At 42.3% G+C, this 16,917-nt stretch overlaps 1 protein-coding gene across 1 annotated transcript; it reads left to right on the top strand.

The window, feature by feature from the left end:
• On the top strand, positions 1 to 16,570 carry hat1 (histone acetyltransferase 1). The gene is made up of 11 exons (XM_080478686.1): positions 1 to 87; positions 1,496 to 1,567; positions 1,692 to 1,767; positions 5,270 to 5,390; positions 9,822 to 9,998; positions 10,123 to 10,244; positions 10,805 to 10,909; positions 11,312 to 11,418; positions 11,852 to 12,003; positions 12,971 to 13,087; positions 15,396 to 16,570. Exons 1-11 carry the CDS (start codon positions 81 to 83, stop codon positions 15,564 to 15,566), a joined length of 1,227 nt encoding a protein of 408 aa, XP_080334812.1. The 5' UTR covers positions 1 to 80; the 3' UTR covers positions 15,567 to 16,570.
• The last annotated feature ends 347 nt before the right edge of the window (positions 16,571 to 16,917 follow it).

Here is a 16,917-nt window from a genome sequence, read left to right as displayed (position 1 = left end):
AGTACGTAACACGGAAGTGCTCCTGATTCCGCGGGTCTTTTGGGACAACACGGCTCCTCGCGACAACACACTGTGCAGAAATGGCGGGTAAGAGAGTTAACGTTTAAACGCTTTAATTCTCTTGTTCTGGTTTAATGCGCATCTATCGACGCCTGTACCTCAGCGGTGCTTCGGGCACCGGAGAGCTGCAAACTGCCTCTCCGAGTCTCAACACTGCGACTTTAACGAGCTAACGTTATAGTGGGCCTGTTTGCTAGCTGGTTAGCAGCGTGCCATCAGGCTGTCACGAATAATAAACATGTGTCTTTATTCATTTAACGCTTGGAATAAAGTCCCCATGTGTGCTTGAGTTACATGCATTCCTGTCGACGTCTCCTTCAGGTAGTCCTCCACCTGTTTTTACTAGTCGTGTCTCCGTGTGCTGATAGCTGTCCCAGTGTTTCCTTCCTCCACTAAAAGCTTTTTGATCAGCCTGCGAGGCGCGTCTGTGTTAAAGGAACACACTGCTGAGAGCAGCTCACATGGTCCACGCTGGATTCCACTTGTTTTGGGTTTCTTCTGCACCTCGATCCCTTTGAGCGAGGTTGGCTCGAAAGTTGCTGAGGAAAAGAAGATGATAGTGTGTGCTCTCCCACAGTGGGTTGTATCAGACCTTCAGGACGGATCTGCAGAGCTGTAGAGTTTCATAAAACCTCGACTCTCTGCAACAGTCACTCCTTTGTCATGTTATTACACCTGTGTATCAATAATATAAAACCTATTTGACTCCACCCATTCAAAGATTAAAGATGAACCTCCCAAAGGAGTCACTCAAACTTGTTAAGCCCGAGAAAGCTTTTATATTTGTGAATTAATACGTCATGCCCTTACTTTTCTTTTGATTATGTCTGAATATGTTTACTGATGTTGTATAAACGTTTAAAATAACTGAGTATGAGTGGATGAATGACCCTTCCTGTTTGTGTCTGATCACTCCACATGATGACACCATGTAGCAGAAATGTGGACGTCTTATTTTTTCCTTTTCTTTCCAAAGCCAGTCCCTGGGCAATAACAAGCTTGCATGAATCTATAATGTTGTGTTAATACATTTCTGCACACAAGTTCTTGAGCTGTCAGGCCTGGTTTGATTCGTTCAAGCTTAACAGTGCACCCGGTCAATTGAGTTCATCAGTGGAGATGCAACTATTGTTTACATTATTGATTAATCAATAGTCAATTTTTGTCTGTACAGTTGCCGTGAACCCAAGGTGATTCAATTATATATCATCAAAAGCCAAAGGTTGCATGTTCTTATAGACAAAGAAAAGTGCATTTCACTCACATTTGAGAATCTAGATCCCTTTACTGGTGTTTAATTGATGCTTTGGAAAAAAATAATAATTGTATGTTTGGAAAAGTGTGCACTGTTCATTATAGCTAAAGTAGAACATATGCTGAACAACCTGAAAAGCTGTTTCTTTATGTTTTTTTTGTTTGTTTGTTTTTTTGTCAGGACCAAATGCAATGGAGAAAAAGCTTGCAGAGTACAAGTGTGACACCAATCTAGCAATAACTTTAAAGCTGGGTAAGTTTAAATTTGCCTTGTTGATATTAAGTCATATTAGTACACATAAAAATAATGTTTTATTTTTCCAATTATTTTTTTCTTTTTACTTAAATATTTAAACTTGGCCTTTCTTATCCTTAAGTTCGCTTCCCAGAGGATATTGAAGATGATGGCACCTCTTTTCACCCCGAGTACAGCCACCAAACGTTCGGAGATGAGTAAGTACAAACACAATGCAATACTCACCTCAAACTATAACACATTTTTTTGCTTCTGCAGAGTCCGAGGTTTGGGCACCTATGGTACATGTTTATCAGCAATTATTTTACAGCCATACAAATCTTAATTGGCTCATCGAAGGAACAACCCGGCTCATTATTGGGCTGTTATGCAACCACACTGGCGCAATTGGATAATATGCTTTGCCCCAGGGTTTCTTAATGATAGCTATTAATTCTATTTAAATCTGACTGACACGTGTCTTAAATTAGGATGTGATGTCAGTTGGCGGTTCAATTTAATACATGATACCAAGTTCACTGCTTGTTACCTGATGTAGGAATAGATTAGTGTGTAATGTATTCCTGCTTCCTTCACTAGGTCTCAATAGTGAGGCAGTACATGTTGGGAGAGTTTGATCGATGTTACTGTTTGCTTGTTGGTGCATGCTGTGTGTTTATCTTAGTGAAATCAATTCATATGACTTGGAATCCATCAAAGATGATCCAATACATCAAATGTCATATCTCATTCTTAGAAATGCAAAAAATATTGCTGATAAATGGAAAAACAGGTTCTGACTGATGTGCTTCAGGATTGTTCTTCACTCCAAGAACAAAAAAATGCATGGCATAATTCCAAACACACTGCCAGATCATTACGTATAGTAATGCACATTTTTCCTTTTGTCTGCTGTCAGAAGAAGAAACTGTGCCAAAACTTGAAGGAAAACAAAAAAAATTCAGTTGCACCGGTAATGAATCTGTCCAAGCTGCCAGGATGTGTAAGGCTTAGTTTCACCACAAGAGTCTGGAAGCCGAGGCTCCCCAGCCTCTTGGTGGATGCTACAGCGAGCCGCCACAACGCTACATGTGCAGTAGTTCTTTCTTATTCTTATGTTGGTGACAAATGTGACTACTGGTGATAAGAATGTATTAATGAAAACAAAAGAGAAAAACAGCAAAATTGAGTTTGGTGTGGAAATACGCTTGTTATTTTCAATGTAGAAATTCAGGGTTTTTTTTTTGGGAGGTGGCGGCGGTAACGGTTCTTTAAAAAAAAATGCAGACCCCTGGTACACCTCAAACCAATTGTCTGCGGATCACTGAGCTAACATGCTTACAATCAATCACACATAGTAAACTTATTCACAGTCACAGGAAGAACATGCAAACTACATACATTAAAAGACGATTGACTCTTGTACCTGCTTGCTGCAGGGTAACATGGTCATGACACTCGTGATGACCTCTGTTTATACTTCACAGAGATCCATATCAAACCAGTGTAGAGAGGGCAGGAAGGAATCCAGTTTGACTGCGTGAAGAGTTGAATTATTTTTGTGCAAGTTTATTATGCTCTGTGTGTTGAACAAATGTTGTTCAAACTGTCTCTCCTAATGACGGGTTTCGTTGCGTGTGTGGACAACGAGCTTTGTTGTTGTCAGTTTGAGTTAACTGTTAAAAAAAAGTGATGTGTCACTCTCTGTCCGTCCTCTCCGCTCTGAAGTCACAAGCCTCTGTCAAACAGCGTCTGCTACTCCACTGCAGTGAAACCTCTTTCTGTGTGTCTTGTGCTGGTCCCGCTTGTGTCTGAAGAGTCGGAGCAGACGCATCTGTAAATGTCAGCTGATATTTTATCAATGAGGAATGATGAGTCAGCTTCGGATATATTTGCGTCTTGTAATTGAGATGACTCACAAGTGTATTATCCCAGTAAAATAAGTGTCGGGAGTTAAATCCGTTTCTTAGGTTACGTGTTAGGCTGGGGTTGGATTGTGTAACGCAGGCAATATTAATGGACAGTTGGTTGGTGAGCGTTCTGCTCATTTATGCTGCGTGCAGGTAATGTTTGGTTGTTTAATTCAAAGGAAAATGTCAACGTCTTTTACTTGCTCTCAGAAGTGATCAAATGCTATTTTTTTATATCAAATGAAACTATTTTGTTCATGAGCTGTTGTGTAGTCCAGTGCAGAAATGTGTTATATTTACCAGCAAAGTTGGACAAAATAATTCACTCTCCACCTCTGGGATTTGAGGGCGACGAGGCGTCACACAAAATAAAGTACAGCGAGGTTGGCAACGCGAACCTCCTCAAGCTCTCTCCAAAAACAACCATTATTTTTGCATGAATCCTTTCAAACGCTCGTCTTGAGGTCTGACTGAAGGTAAACACGGAGCTGATCCCAGCTGACTCTGGCACACAGACACCGGGGACCGGCCGCCAGTCAATCACAAGACTGACACACACAGTCACCATTGACATTCACACCTCATGAGCAGTTTTTGTTCTGCGAATCAGCCAAACCTGTGGGAGGAAACCGGAGCACCACAGAGCTCGCTTGAACCCAGCGCTTCAGTCCTGTGACGTGACAGTCTCACGTAAAATAACTGTAAAGGCCCTTCGAGCAGAACAGTTGCCGCTCGACCCAAAACAAACATGGCAAATAGACGTCAGTTCTATAGCGCCGTTCAACTGTAATCACATTCACCAATTCACACACCAATGGAGGGAGCGCTTCACTGCTCTTGGAGTCGTCTCTATGTGCATTTCATTGTATTTTTTGGGTTGGCCAGGGCGTGTGCTCGGTCTGGAGTTAAGTTTGAATCATTTGGCCTTGATTCCAGTAGAGCTCAGGAGGAGATTGATGTTTATTTTTTCATCTCTCTCCAGTATTTCTCAAAATGTTCAAATGTCCCTTGAAGCCAGATTGGATGAGTGACCCTTTCTTTTTGATTTTACAGTTTTTGGCCCAGATAAATTCCTCATATAAATGAACTTGCTGGTTGTGCTGAGTCCTGCAGAAATCTGTCGTTCTGCCTTCAATCACTTTCTTTGTTTCCATAACCTGGTGCTTCAATAAGATGTTTTTTTGTTTTTTTTGTTTCCCTGATTTGTCAGACACACATACAGGAACATAACACACAGATGTGAACGCGTATTATTGTATCCACACAAAACCCTGATAAGATTTGCATTATTCCTCTGATAATGATTCACCAAAGAGGAACTGATCCTGAAGCAGTCTGCAGTGTTGCCGGTGACACCTGTTTCTGTGTGAGGATTTTACGGCAGCTTGTCATAGCGCTCTGAATTGCGTTTCTAAATTAGTCAAAACTCGGGATTGGTTATTTTTGCACTTGCTGCAATCAGCTCAAAGGGAACTCTGTAATTGGGGCATTAATTATTTCAGCAAGCATAATTGCTAGTAAACCTTAATCACACAGTTGCATAATGATGAATCTATTCTGTTAGAAACTGCTAGTGATATAATGATGGAAAGAAACAATGCAGCACAGTGAAATAAGTGACCTACAGTAAACATTTATTATCCGCTCCAGGTGTATATTTAACAAATTTCCATGGAATAGAAATAATCAAACCTTTGTTATTGCCCCTCTGATATGAATTTAACCTGGTGTGCACACTACTGAGTTAGTTTTCCTTCGGTAGTTCCTGTGCGGGTTAAAAATGTCTTTATTCTTTCCATTTTCTATATAGCGAAGTGGCATTTGGCTACCAAGGCCTTCAGATCCAGCTCTACTACACGGCGGGGAACCTCAGAACCCTCTTCAAAGTCCAATACTCCTCAAAAGTCACCGAGCTGTTTGACTGTGTGGAGGTAAGACCTTTACTAATGAATTGCTTCAACTCCGAGTCTCCAACCGCTTCCGTGTAGGTGCAGAATCACTGCAGACTATCCTCGAGGCATTTTTATGCTTCTTTTATCTTGCGAGTACAATTGATAACCAGGAAGTGAAAGGCTGTTATTCACCATCACAAACTCCATGTAGACAGATGATATTCCTGCAACATGCACAAACATCGAGGAGAGTTGTCAATATTCAGCTCCCTGCTGAAATGTGATGTTTTTCCCACACCCTGTATCAAGAGGTATTATGTAAAGCAGGACTGCTGCAGGTTTGCAGTTTGGAGAGAATTTCTGGTACTGTTGAGTCAGGAGATTTGAATCCACTCAGGCTTTCAGGTTTTTGAAGAGATAGTTATCTTGTAAAAAAAAAAAAACCAAAATGTGTGTGAGAGATGTCACAAATAGTTGATTTTTGTTTTCCACTTCAAATAGTCGCTGAAGACTGGTCGACTAAACAAAAGTTTAATAGTGAGTGACGGGCAATAGCAGGAGACCAATACAATACTCTCATCTGTTTCAGAAGACACTCGAGTGTCAAAAGCTTAACCCAGAATATGAAGAATCTCCAGCGATGCATGACAGCAATGTGATTATTTCTATGCAGCATAATTAACAAACTTGATTGCACTTTGCCTACCAGAGAGGGATTCCTCATTGTAAGATACCGTTTGAAATATTGAGGTGTTTCCAGGAAACCTCAACTTTAAGAAAAGGAAGAGCATGAAACTCTCAATCTCAAGGTAGTGGGTTCATGTCCCATGCCGGGCGCCACCTTCCCCTGGGCTCACCACCTGCAGGAAAGGTTATTAATCGGTGCAATGTGATCTGGGTGACGGTGCTCAGACTGCCACTCCCGCCACCCGGAAACGGATAAGCGGGAGAGAATGGATGGACGGAAGGTCTTATGTGGCCGATCGTTTTCACAAAGACCTAAGAAGTTGTGAGTTGGGGCCACAGTGGTGACTGGTTGACAGTGGGATTCAAACCAACAAGTGCCCAATTATAAATTTTGCTCCCTAATCTTCAGGCCACCGCTGCCTCGTTTGATGCCGCTCGATATGGAATGTGAATGTTTGTCATTGGAAGTGTTTTAACGTTCGTGTGACACTGGTTGTTAAAACTGGCCACAAGAGTCTGGAAATTTCTATTTGGTAATAAATAAATAAGAGTGCAGCCAATGCTTCTTGGCAAATATTGTAAAGCCTGATTGCTTGTCTTGGATGGTGACACATTTGCGAGGATCAAGCATCTCTGGGATTTCTGAATTTTTGTGTATTTTATTTTGAAAATTTGATAATATAGTTTGTTTGAAAAAAAAACCCAACATTATAAATGAACTCCCTTATTATTGTGAAGTTTATCAAGTCCAAGTGGAATGTTTACAGACAAACGGGAGATGTTTCACTGAGCAGTTGGCGCCATGACTGTGATCAACTCCTCTTTAAAGGGGTAAATAGGCACACGGGACCAGTCCTTTCTCTACTAACTCCTCTCAGGGGTGACTTTATTCCAGTAAGAGATCGCCTGTTTTGTTCAACTAAATCTGATCCCACCACGGTTCCCTGTGGCAGCACACTAATCCGACCCCTCCCTGTCGGAAGAGAAGGGTTTTAAATGCTTTTGTATGTGGGGTCTAACATGAGGCATTGATTTCTTTAGGGGTTTATGTGATTGAATCAGCAGGAGGAGTAATGTGACCTGGTTTGATTTATTGTGTGTGTCTGTCTCCTGGAGTGAATTATTTCTGGAGTTATTGACATTTAAGCTCTTTGAGGATGTCTTGGTGTATCTACAAGGATACGATAATATCATGTTATGACAATGTTTATGAAGTTATTGACGGTAAGTTTTCAGGTTATTCTGCAAGTGGCAGTGTTCCGTGTAGAAACTTTTGCTTTTCTGATTTTTAGACATTTATTTGCATATTGACAGCCAGTATTTGGCAGAAAGCAGACCGCGAAGTGAAATGCTGGTTTCTCCCCATGTCAGATTAACAAAAGGCCACGGCCACCTTTTGAATAGTTCTGAAGCTGTCGGTGCGGCAGACACGCTAAACGAATACCAGAATTAGCGAGGGCCCCCAAACTGACATTGAATGATTGAACCCTGGGACATCTGTCCTGTCAGGAACAGCAGGGGGCTTCGCCGTTCGACAATGTGGCCTTTAACTAGTGGCGTTCCAAGCGATGGCCTAACTTGTAAACTCGCCTGAACTGGATTTTTTTATTTCAACAAACCATCCAAGATGACAAAATCAGCAGTTTTAAAAGGTAGAAGGAGCCGTTAGGTGTTTTGGAAACATAGTTTAGAGCTGATATTCAAAGTGAACAGTGGTGATGTGCGGAGCGCTGACCCCTGAGTGTTCGGCTTGTTAAGGGTTTGAGTGCAGCTGGTGTGGAGGCAGAGAGCGAGGGGAGCAGCAGAGTTCAGCCGGCGTCTGAAGAGTGTTTGTCTCTGAGTGCGTGCGGCCGGCCGGGGAGCGCTGCAGCTGGCGAGAGAGGAGACGAGGGGAGGCCGAGATGGAGTTGATGCAGCTGCCACATTGATATAAGACTGATCGAAACTCACCTTTAATGTCCCCAAAGACGCCACGCTGCGGAAATCACGCGAGAAAACACAGAGAGCAGCAGACCTTTTGATGCGTATGGGCCGGAGGCTGGGGGAACGTCCCTGGAAGGTTCCTTCCTTTAATGTCGCTCATTGTCACAGTGTGAAGTTAGAAAGTTTAAACTGCGGTAGTGAACTGAAGAATCACTGCAGATTGTCAAGGTAGCACGGTTTTTAGTGTGAATTTGAGAGACAAATTAATGCCAATACAACAAATTAGATAGTTTGTGCTGCCTTTGTGCTTATTGTGAGAAATCAAAGACATTAACCAACCGCTCTAAAGGAACATTGTTACGTTATATTCACGCCAAACTGAGGCATCTATTCGAGAAGGCTGTGCAATTTAGTGTCTAGTATGTAGGAGAGTGCCCAGTACAAAGGGACTTGTTTGTCCATGGCCTTTTAAGTGTGGTCCTTGTTCCCTAGAAATGTGGTTGAACAATTACAATGGTTAAGAGGCATTCAGCTGCAGGTGCATTACTTCCAGTTAGATATTAGCTGATGTCTGAAAGGGAGGAATTAGCAGTATGTTGTATTAGCCTTTTGTAGTGCATTTTGCTCAGACCTTCTTCATTTCCCAGTTTTCAATGCTGAGCAGCAAGGGTCTCTGTGCAGAAATAATGCCCATCACACATGTAAATGGTGTGAAAGGGCTGCTTAGCAAAGTGTTCTCATGTCAATCCTTGTGGAAATGGATACAATGCAAACATTACAGCTGAACTAACCACACGTTGCACTGAGTAAAAAATCCAAGGGTAGGGCCCCTTTGTCTCCGAGGCTCTTTGAAAACGCAGGGGCAAATTCATTTGATTGGGTTCACTTGGCAGGATTAGAGGAGAGGCTTCTATTATGGATGCCCAAAGGTTTGTTAAGTTGAGATCAATTCATAAGACTTTATTTCCCAGTGAGAAGCAGAAATGCGTTTTATTGTGGCAACTTCATCACATATTCATGGTTTAACATAAGTAGTAAATGTACTGATTTAAGTGGCCTTTTCAGCCGGAGGGGGGCAGGGTGCTGCTGCTGTGGTCTCTGCTCAGCTGACAGTTTTAATTGTCTAATGGTTTTCTTTTCAGTGGCACAAAACATGTATGCCTCCAGTTTCATTTTGGTGGCGATGGAGAACCTTTTTGCAGCCTTGATTCAATGAAGACAAATAAAATCTCTCAAGGGATTTTATAAAGTTTGACAGTGTTTCTCTGGCAATAGTTATTGGAAATGTTTCAAACCTACAGGTACAAAATTTAGATATATAAGTCATCAATAAAACGTGGGGGAAAGCAGAGCATTTTCTAGATTTGGCCTAAACTGACTAGTTAGTTCGTTTATTTAAAAAAAAAAATCTTTTTTACCGCAGTTAAACACTTAAAATGCTTTAAAATGCAGCAATAGTAAAGAAAAAAGTGTTTGGGTTGAATGTGTTATTTCATAGTTTTATATTGTTAAAACATCAAAAGGGGTGAAGAAAGGTCAATTGAAATTCCACTGGAGTAGATTTCTTATATATTTTACAAGAGCGGTGCTCATCAATGAGCGCACAACACTGGAAATGAGACAGTTGGCCGAACTACCTTAGTTTCAGGCCACTTCATCTGACATTAAAGAGTTAAGCATGAGTGTATTTTATTCATTTTCAAGGTTTTTATAGTACAGATTAAGAAATCTTTTTTCACCCGCTGCAGTACTCCAGGCTACCCCTAGGGGTGCTACTACTATCATTTCAGACATTGTGCTGCATTGTCCACTTATATTCTTGATCTGTTTATTGAATAAACTGCTTCTTCTGTGATCCAGCCTGATGATGTTGAGTCGAAGATCCGGGAAATCATTCCCGCTGGATTCACCACCAACACAGACGACTTCATCTCCCTGCTGGAGAAGGAGGCCAAGTTTGAGCCCTTCGGCCCCCTCCTGCACTCGTACACGGTCCCAAATGAGGAGGCGGGGGTGCTCACGTACCAGATTCACAAGGTACGACCCAAGGCGCACGTTTTCTCTGGATCTCAGCTCGGTTCTGATGCGTGATGATGGTTGGTTCCACGTCGCGGTGACAGGTTCTGAATCCTACCTGTTTTTCCCCCCACACTTGTCCCAGGCGGATATCACCTGCTCGGGATTCCAAGAGTACCACGGGCGCCTGCAGACCTTCCTCATGTGGTTCATAGAGACTGCCAGTTTCATCGACACAGACGACGATCGTTGGGACTTCTTTCTTGTGTGAGTGCCCTCCTTAATTGACATCAACCCCTCCTCAGCCCTACCCCAAAGCCTTTTCTGTGTCATTGAAAAACAAAACCTCCTTTGAGGCGCTTGTGACCAATTACCAGGCCAGTTTGATTATATTTCCCCCCGTAGGAGAATTGTTGATCAGGCAAGAGCTTCCTTTGTGCCCGAAGCCCTTTTCAGATTTTTCAGGGGCAAGAGCTGAATTGAATACTGTTGTCTTTTGAAACACTGAACAATGTCTTAACAGTAAAAAGAGCCTCTGCCAGTGTTTTCTTTACCCTGGCACCTATTAATAGTGACAATGGGGAAAATGGACTGAAGTGATTTTGAGGAGCTCAGTCCCTCCTCCAGCCCCTTCTCTGCCTCTAAGTTGCAGTACTCCAATTAAGTGCATAATGTATTCAGGTTGTAGCAGGTGTACCAATCGGGCCCTGGCTGTTCTAACATGCTGATATTGGGGATCCGGGGGGGGGGGAACATAGGGGCTAAAATGGACACTGCACGGGAGTGTGCCTGTAATTGACCTGTTTGCCTTTGTGTTTCATCTACAGATTTGAAAAGTACAATAAAGATGGGGAGACTCTCTACGCAACTGTTGGCTACATGACAGTTTATAATTACTACGTGTACCCAGACAAAACCCGACCACGTGTAAGGTAATTGCTAGGGCAGCACGTGCCTTCCCATTCTTTTGTATGAAAAAGGAGGGGAAAATTATACATTTCTTTATCCTCTTCCCAAAGAGCCCAAATTACTGGCTTATATAGCCAGCCATTCAACCAGATTTTGTCTCAGTACCAAACCAGGGTGATTTGTGTCTGAAAACAACTTTATAGATAAGCCTTTGATGTGATGTGATTTGATTTGTTGCATTGATGGATCAGTCCAAAAAACTATTATTTCCTGCCTTCAATCAACGACTTTCTGTTTTCCTACTGAGAAAAATGACTCAACATCAGATTTTTATTTATTTATTTTCCCCCCGTCTAGTCTTTGGAGAAGCAGTTTGCCTCATTGGTTTGATGTTTACCTGTTTGTCTGACCTTTTAACTAAACAGCCAAATGCTGATCCTGCCTCCGTTCCAAGGAGAAGGGCATGGAGCTCAGCTTTTGGAGGCCGTGCACAGATTTTACTGCGGCTTGCCCAAAGTACAAGACATCACAGGTGAGCACCCAATACTTTTTTTTCCCAAATGCAATTTACTCTGTTGAAGAAGGTGGGATAAACATTTAATCTAAGAAGCAGACATCACCCGCGGACAGTTTAAATGAGTTTTCTCCGCAGTTGGCGGATCCAGGCGGTGGGTTAATTTGGAGGACTGGCATGAATACCAGAATGTGCTCTATTGAAACTAGTTGGATCGAAATAGATGCGTTTGCATGGAGACGGAGGGTGAATGCTAAAGAGGAATCCCAACCTTTTCCTTTCAGGGAGGAAAAAAAAAAATGTTAAGTGAGCAACGAATAAGCTTGTAACACTATCTGGACACCAGGAATTCAGGATTGAACGTTTAAAATGTGATTTTTTTAAATTATTTTTTTGTCTCTTCCTGCCTTGCATATTATGTTTACTACATATTGTTGTGCTTTGTTTCCAGCTGAAGACCCCTCTGACAATTATGTGAATTTGAGGGACTATGTGCTGGTGAAGCTCTGCCAAAGCCTCCCTTCCTTCGCTGCAGAGAAGCTCCACCTCGGCTTCTCGGCTGACATGATCAAAGAGGCACAAGACAAGCTGAAAATAAACAAGGTGCTGCATGAAGCTGCAAACTGTGGGAAAGTGATTAGTGACGTAGATTTGTTTTTCAGTGTTTTGATTGGTCTTTAAATGTGGGGGGACAAACGTGGAGAAAGGCAGATCTACATTACATAGAACTCTGTTCTAACTGATTATAATCAGTCATAAGAAGCAAACGTCCACATTTATGGACTGAGAAACGGTTACTCGTCTATGTTTTTTATTGTTAATGATTTACTGACCGTCTCCTGCGCTTCAGCAGTTTGAGTCGTACTTGGAATCCTGCTCAAGCTACAATGTCCTCTCTTCTTTTCACTCCACAAGAATCTGCTCCTATTCGACCTACAAGTAAAAAAACACTTTTCTGACATGAAAATATCACAACGAATTGTTAACAATCTGAAAAGCTTCATTGCTTCCTGACTCACCTTTCTGGGGAGAAACAACCACTCGCGTTCACACCTTCGGACCATTCTGGAGGGACCAGTTACCAGTGCAGGGTTTTGGACAGTGGGAGGAGACTGGAATATCATGAAGAAACATCAAAATACACAAGAAGATGTAAAGTTCAGAAAGGCCCCCGAGCCGAGAACAAAGTTGAAAAATCGCTGCTTATTTCAATGCTTAATAACTAATTTTGAAATACGTCATTTACATGATTAATCACCTCTTTTTGGTTGGTTACAGCTGTAACTGTACTCTATGGAAGTTGTCTAGTCAAGTTAAAGGCTGTGTCCTTCTGTCTCTTGGACTGTAATTCTGAAACTGAAAAAAAAGTACAACTTTACTTCAAATGAAATTTGGTGGGTTCATTATGTACAGAGGCTGTTTATCTCCACAGTAACTGTGCTTCTCTTCAAATTAAATGTTTCGGTATTTCTTTGGCTTTGGTTTTGGGCCAGAGTGTCGGGATGTTGATTATTGCTGGAAAGGAGGGCCAATGAAATAAAAGTCTTTGTTGTCTTTTCTTCTTCAATAGAAACATGCGAGGCGAGTGTATGAAATCCTGCGTCTGAGAGCAACAGACATGAGTGACGAAGAAAAGGCAAGGGAGTACCGCTTGGAGGTGAAGAAGAGGCTGTTTGGACCGTACCGGGTGAGCTTTTAATCGTCTTAAGCTTTGCAGTGGGTCGCGCCGCATGCCGGCTCAGAGCGGCTCATACAAAGTCTGCACAGTGACATTTTGGAGTGATTCCCCTCGTGTATTCATATAAATGTGAATGTCAGCTTGTCTCTGTTGCCATCAAACAAGAATCCAGTGTGAAGTCTTCCACCTTTTGTGAGCATAGCACTACAGCGGCTGTGTGTAGGAAGACAAATGGCCCATGTACGACACACACTTGATCGCCTTACAGCCCAGCATTGTCACTGTTTATTATGTTACCTTTTAAAACAGCAGAAAAATTGATCCTCAGTCTTGTGAAAATTGATAGATTATCCATGCCGCATTGTTAGAGCCACAAAAGGGCGCACCAGGCGGCTGTGGTTCTGCTGCTGCGGGAGCTTTTTCCTATTCAGGCACATGTCATTAGTTGAGATTTGCATTTCTTTGGGAGAAATAATTTTCATCAGTGTGTTTAAAGCACTTTGTCAAAAAGCTGCTACTATTCAGTGATTTTTGAAAAGCACTGCATTTTATCAGATTTTCTTTTTTCTTTCTTTCATTTTTTCTTTTTGATGTTTTCACATCTTTTTCTTTTCTCTCTTTCTTGCAAGTTTCTTTGAGTTTCTCACATTTGGTGTACCAGACTGATGTGACTCTGAATCTGTGCCTCCTGGTCGGCAGTGGGAAACACTGAGGGGATCTGTGCCTCAGAATAACTCCCTTACATCCTGTTTGGTTGTGACATTTTATGTTTGAGCTGCTCACGGAGACTTTGCATACCATCCATTAGGGAATTTGCTGTCAGCAGGGTAACCACATGCCTCGAAAAAAAATCAGGCAGAATCTGACATGGAAAAGACCTATGTGGTAAAGTGGGAAGGAGGAATTCCTCGGGAGAGTGGCAATGAAAGGTCTGGTGGCCAGATGCACAGTGAATTTTCCTTCCCCGAGGAGATTTAGCATGTAGTTAGCTGAATGGCGGCGGCTGCTGCTCCGTGAATGCTAAGGGGGATTATGCTTTTCTGCTCTTGCTGCTGAATCCCCCAGTGATCACAGCAGCATGCATGTGCACAGCAGGGTTTTTCTTTTCATACAACAGATTCCATCAGCGTTTGAATCTGTACGTTGTCCAGGAAGGTCCTAAAACTTTGAGCCGACATCGCCGCTGAAGACTACGCCATGGATATCCCTTAAACGTAGTTAAACTACTGATTCCATTCCTCCACTGATTAGAAATACTGAGCAGAGCATTAATCTAACCGTGGCCGACGTTTGTTCTTCGTCTTGGCAAAATGCGTGATTATATGTAGTAACTGTCAAATGACCATCTCAGCTTGTGCAGAGCGACAGAGCCTCCGGGCCAAATTCAGATGGTTCTTGTGGTGCGTCGGTGTTCTTCAGTGAATTTTACACTCGCTGGCGACTTCATAGGCACACGAAAATAAAGTGTCATCGGCGACATTGGTGTTGTCTTTCAATACAGATCTTCAACTTTGTGGTTCCAGTTGAAGGAAGGACAGTTCACAGTGAGAGGTGTTTCCACTATGTTGGTTGCTCCATTAGTTACTATCGTGTGCAGCTTTGGCCATTTTGTCAATTATCATCGTTAATCATCACTTTTTTTTTTTTAAGAATTGTGTTTGGGTTGTTTTGGTTAAATGTTCCGGCTTCTTCTCTTAACAAAAATTCTGTTTTAAAATAGAACAGGGTAACAAAAAAAATGATTCCTTTTATTTTGTTTCAAATCTGGCATCCCGAATGTTCTCCTGACTGAATTGTTTTTTGTTTATTACTATGAACTGCTCATCAGCGACAAGGGAATTTATTTCCCCATTTTCTTGTCGGGTAATAAAGCTGAGTTCTGCTGTTAAATCCTCCGAAAATTGAATCCGCTTTGCCGATGAAAGAGTTTTCTTTTTAACAATGTCATAGTCTATTCCACTAATTTGTATAAACTGTACATCAGCGTGTGAGTGAGGCCTTCCAGAGCGGCATTTCATTCAGCATCATCAACTGCGTAAGACCTGTTCTTACTAAAAGACGCCTGAACAGGCATTAATAGGAGTGTTAACATGAAGCAGACACTACAGCATGACTCATGATAAAACACGAGGGAAACAAAGTGCTTTACAATCACAATATGTACTACAGCGACACTAATTTACCTCACAGGGGAAAAAGTAACGAGGCTGCAGTCAGCAGATGAATCTATTAGGACTGATTACACAACGCGTGTACTACAAAGTCACACATCCCTCGCCACATGGCCTCCTCACTGTTCTATGTTTATACTGTGCAGAAGAATCAGAGGGAGCTGGCGAAGATGAGGAAATGCCTCCGGCCAGAAGAGCTGGTGTCCCACATGGGTCAGATGGACACTCGGACGCAGCACGAGGAGCTGGAGAAGAGCTACCAGGTGGTCCTGGAAGACTATCGGCGGATTATTGAGAGGCTGGCGGCGCAGGCCTGACGGGACTGTAGCGTGTGGCCGCCCGGGCGGCCGGCAAACAAGTGTTCTGTACAAAATCTTTATCCCTGCAGAGGTTTTGCTGCAGCCAAGAAGATGCTCCGTTGAAGTTTCAAAATCACCGTTTTATTTGACGAGTGTCACAGGTGTATAGTAGCTGGTAATAGCCTGCAGTCTGAAAAGCCCCGTGGGTTTCCCAGCTGATGTTGATACAGTAGAGGTGAATAGCGCAGCTGGATTTTGAGACTTTGTTTATTTCGTGTGTTTAATCACAATATGTGAGATGAAATGATACGTAATAATTCACAGGTGATCAGAGGTCTACTATCCTGCGGAGAAACCTCTCCATCATAGACGTTTTCTAAAGATCTTTTTGTCAAAACAGTCCCCAGTGTGTGTTTTCAAGCACTTCATACTGAAAATAATAATAAAAAAAAAAAACTGTTTTGTATGTTGCTCAAATTGTTCCAATTCTTACTGATGGGAAGAAAATAAAATTGAGCTTTTGAGTAACATTTGTTCTCCCTGCATTGTATTGTTGTACTATGTATCTGATTGTCACTTTTTTTAAATGGTCAAAGTTTCAGAAATGAACAGATCAGAATAAAGGAGCACAACAGATCCAAACTTAATATTGGACTTTTTTATAGCATTCTGGGAAAAGTGGAAGTCAAAAAAAAAATAAAATGCTATTTTCCCAAAGCTACTGTGAAGCTGGAATATTTCAAGCTTTTGATTCACAAAAGTTGATTGTTATTTAATTAGTTTCACTCGTCACAAAAAGACGTATTTCTTTGGCTCTTGGGTAAAACTGATGGAAATCTGAGAGAGTTCACGCCCCAGTGACGTTCTATCATCAGCAGGGCATTAATTAGAAACATGCAATGATTTCCTCATCTCAGTTTATTGACCGAACACTGGAGGGTACGCCACAGCACAAAATGTCGGATGTCTCAATAACTTGTCATCTGCCCTTGATCACCAATTACAGCTTCATAATGACGTCTCGTGCTGTTTGCGTGTCGATTTATTGTCTGCCGAGGCATCCCACTCTTCTTGAGGGGCTCTCAGGTCATCGAGGTTCTGGGATGCAGAGTTACGAGCACCCGGCGGATTCCAGATGTTTTCGATCTCACTGAGGTTCTGGAGAAAGTGCATGTCACTATTTTGAGTTACCCCAGTCTCGTTCTCTAATAATGCCGCCTCCACGAGCTGTGAAGATGAAATGAGGCCCCGTGTTGTTCGTACAGCGGCACAATGGATTAATGTTCTTCAGGTAGTGTGGGCTCGTCGCAACAAAATACAGGATGGCACTCCCCTCCACGTCTCCAAACATAGTTGGCGGCCATTAGTT

Source organism: Lipophrys pholis (assembly GCF_963383615.2).
Source record: "Lipophrys pholis genome assembly, chromosome: 13".
In the NCBI taxonomy this organism is placed as follows: Eukaryota; Metazoa; Chordata; class Actinopteri; order Blenniiformes; family Blenniidae; genus Lipophrys; species Lipophrys pholis.
Note: the sequence above shows the minus strand (reverse complement) of the source record. Positions and strands in the feature narration are given on the sequence as shown.

Bases quoted from the DNA above. Each gene is read 5' to 3' on its own strand.
- hat1 (XM_080478686.1), top strand. The intron at 9,999-10,122 runs GTACGACCCAAG...CACTTGTCCCAG, and splicing joins TCACGTACCAGATTCACAAG to GCGGATATCACCTGCTCGGG. The intron at 12,004-12,970 runs GTGCTGCATGAA...CTTCTTCAATAG, and splicing joins ACAAGCTGAAAATAAACAAG to AAACATGCGAGGCGAGTGTA.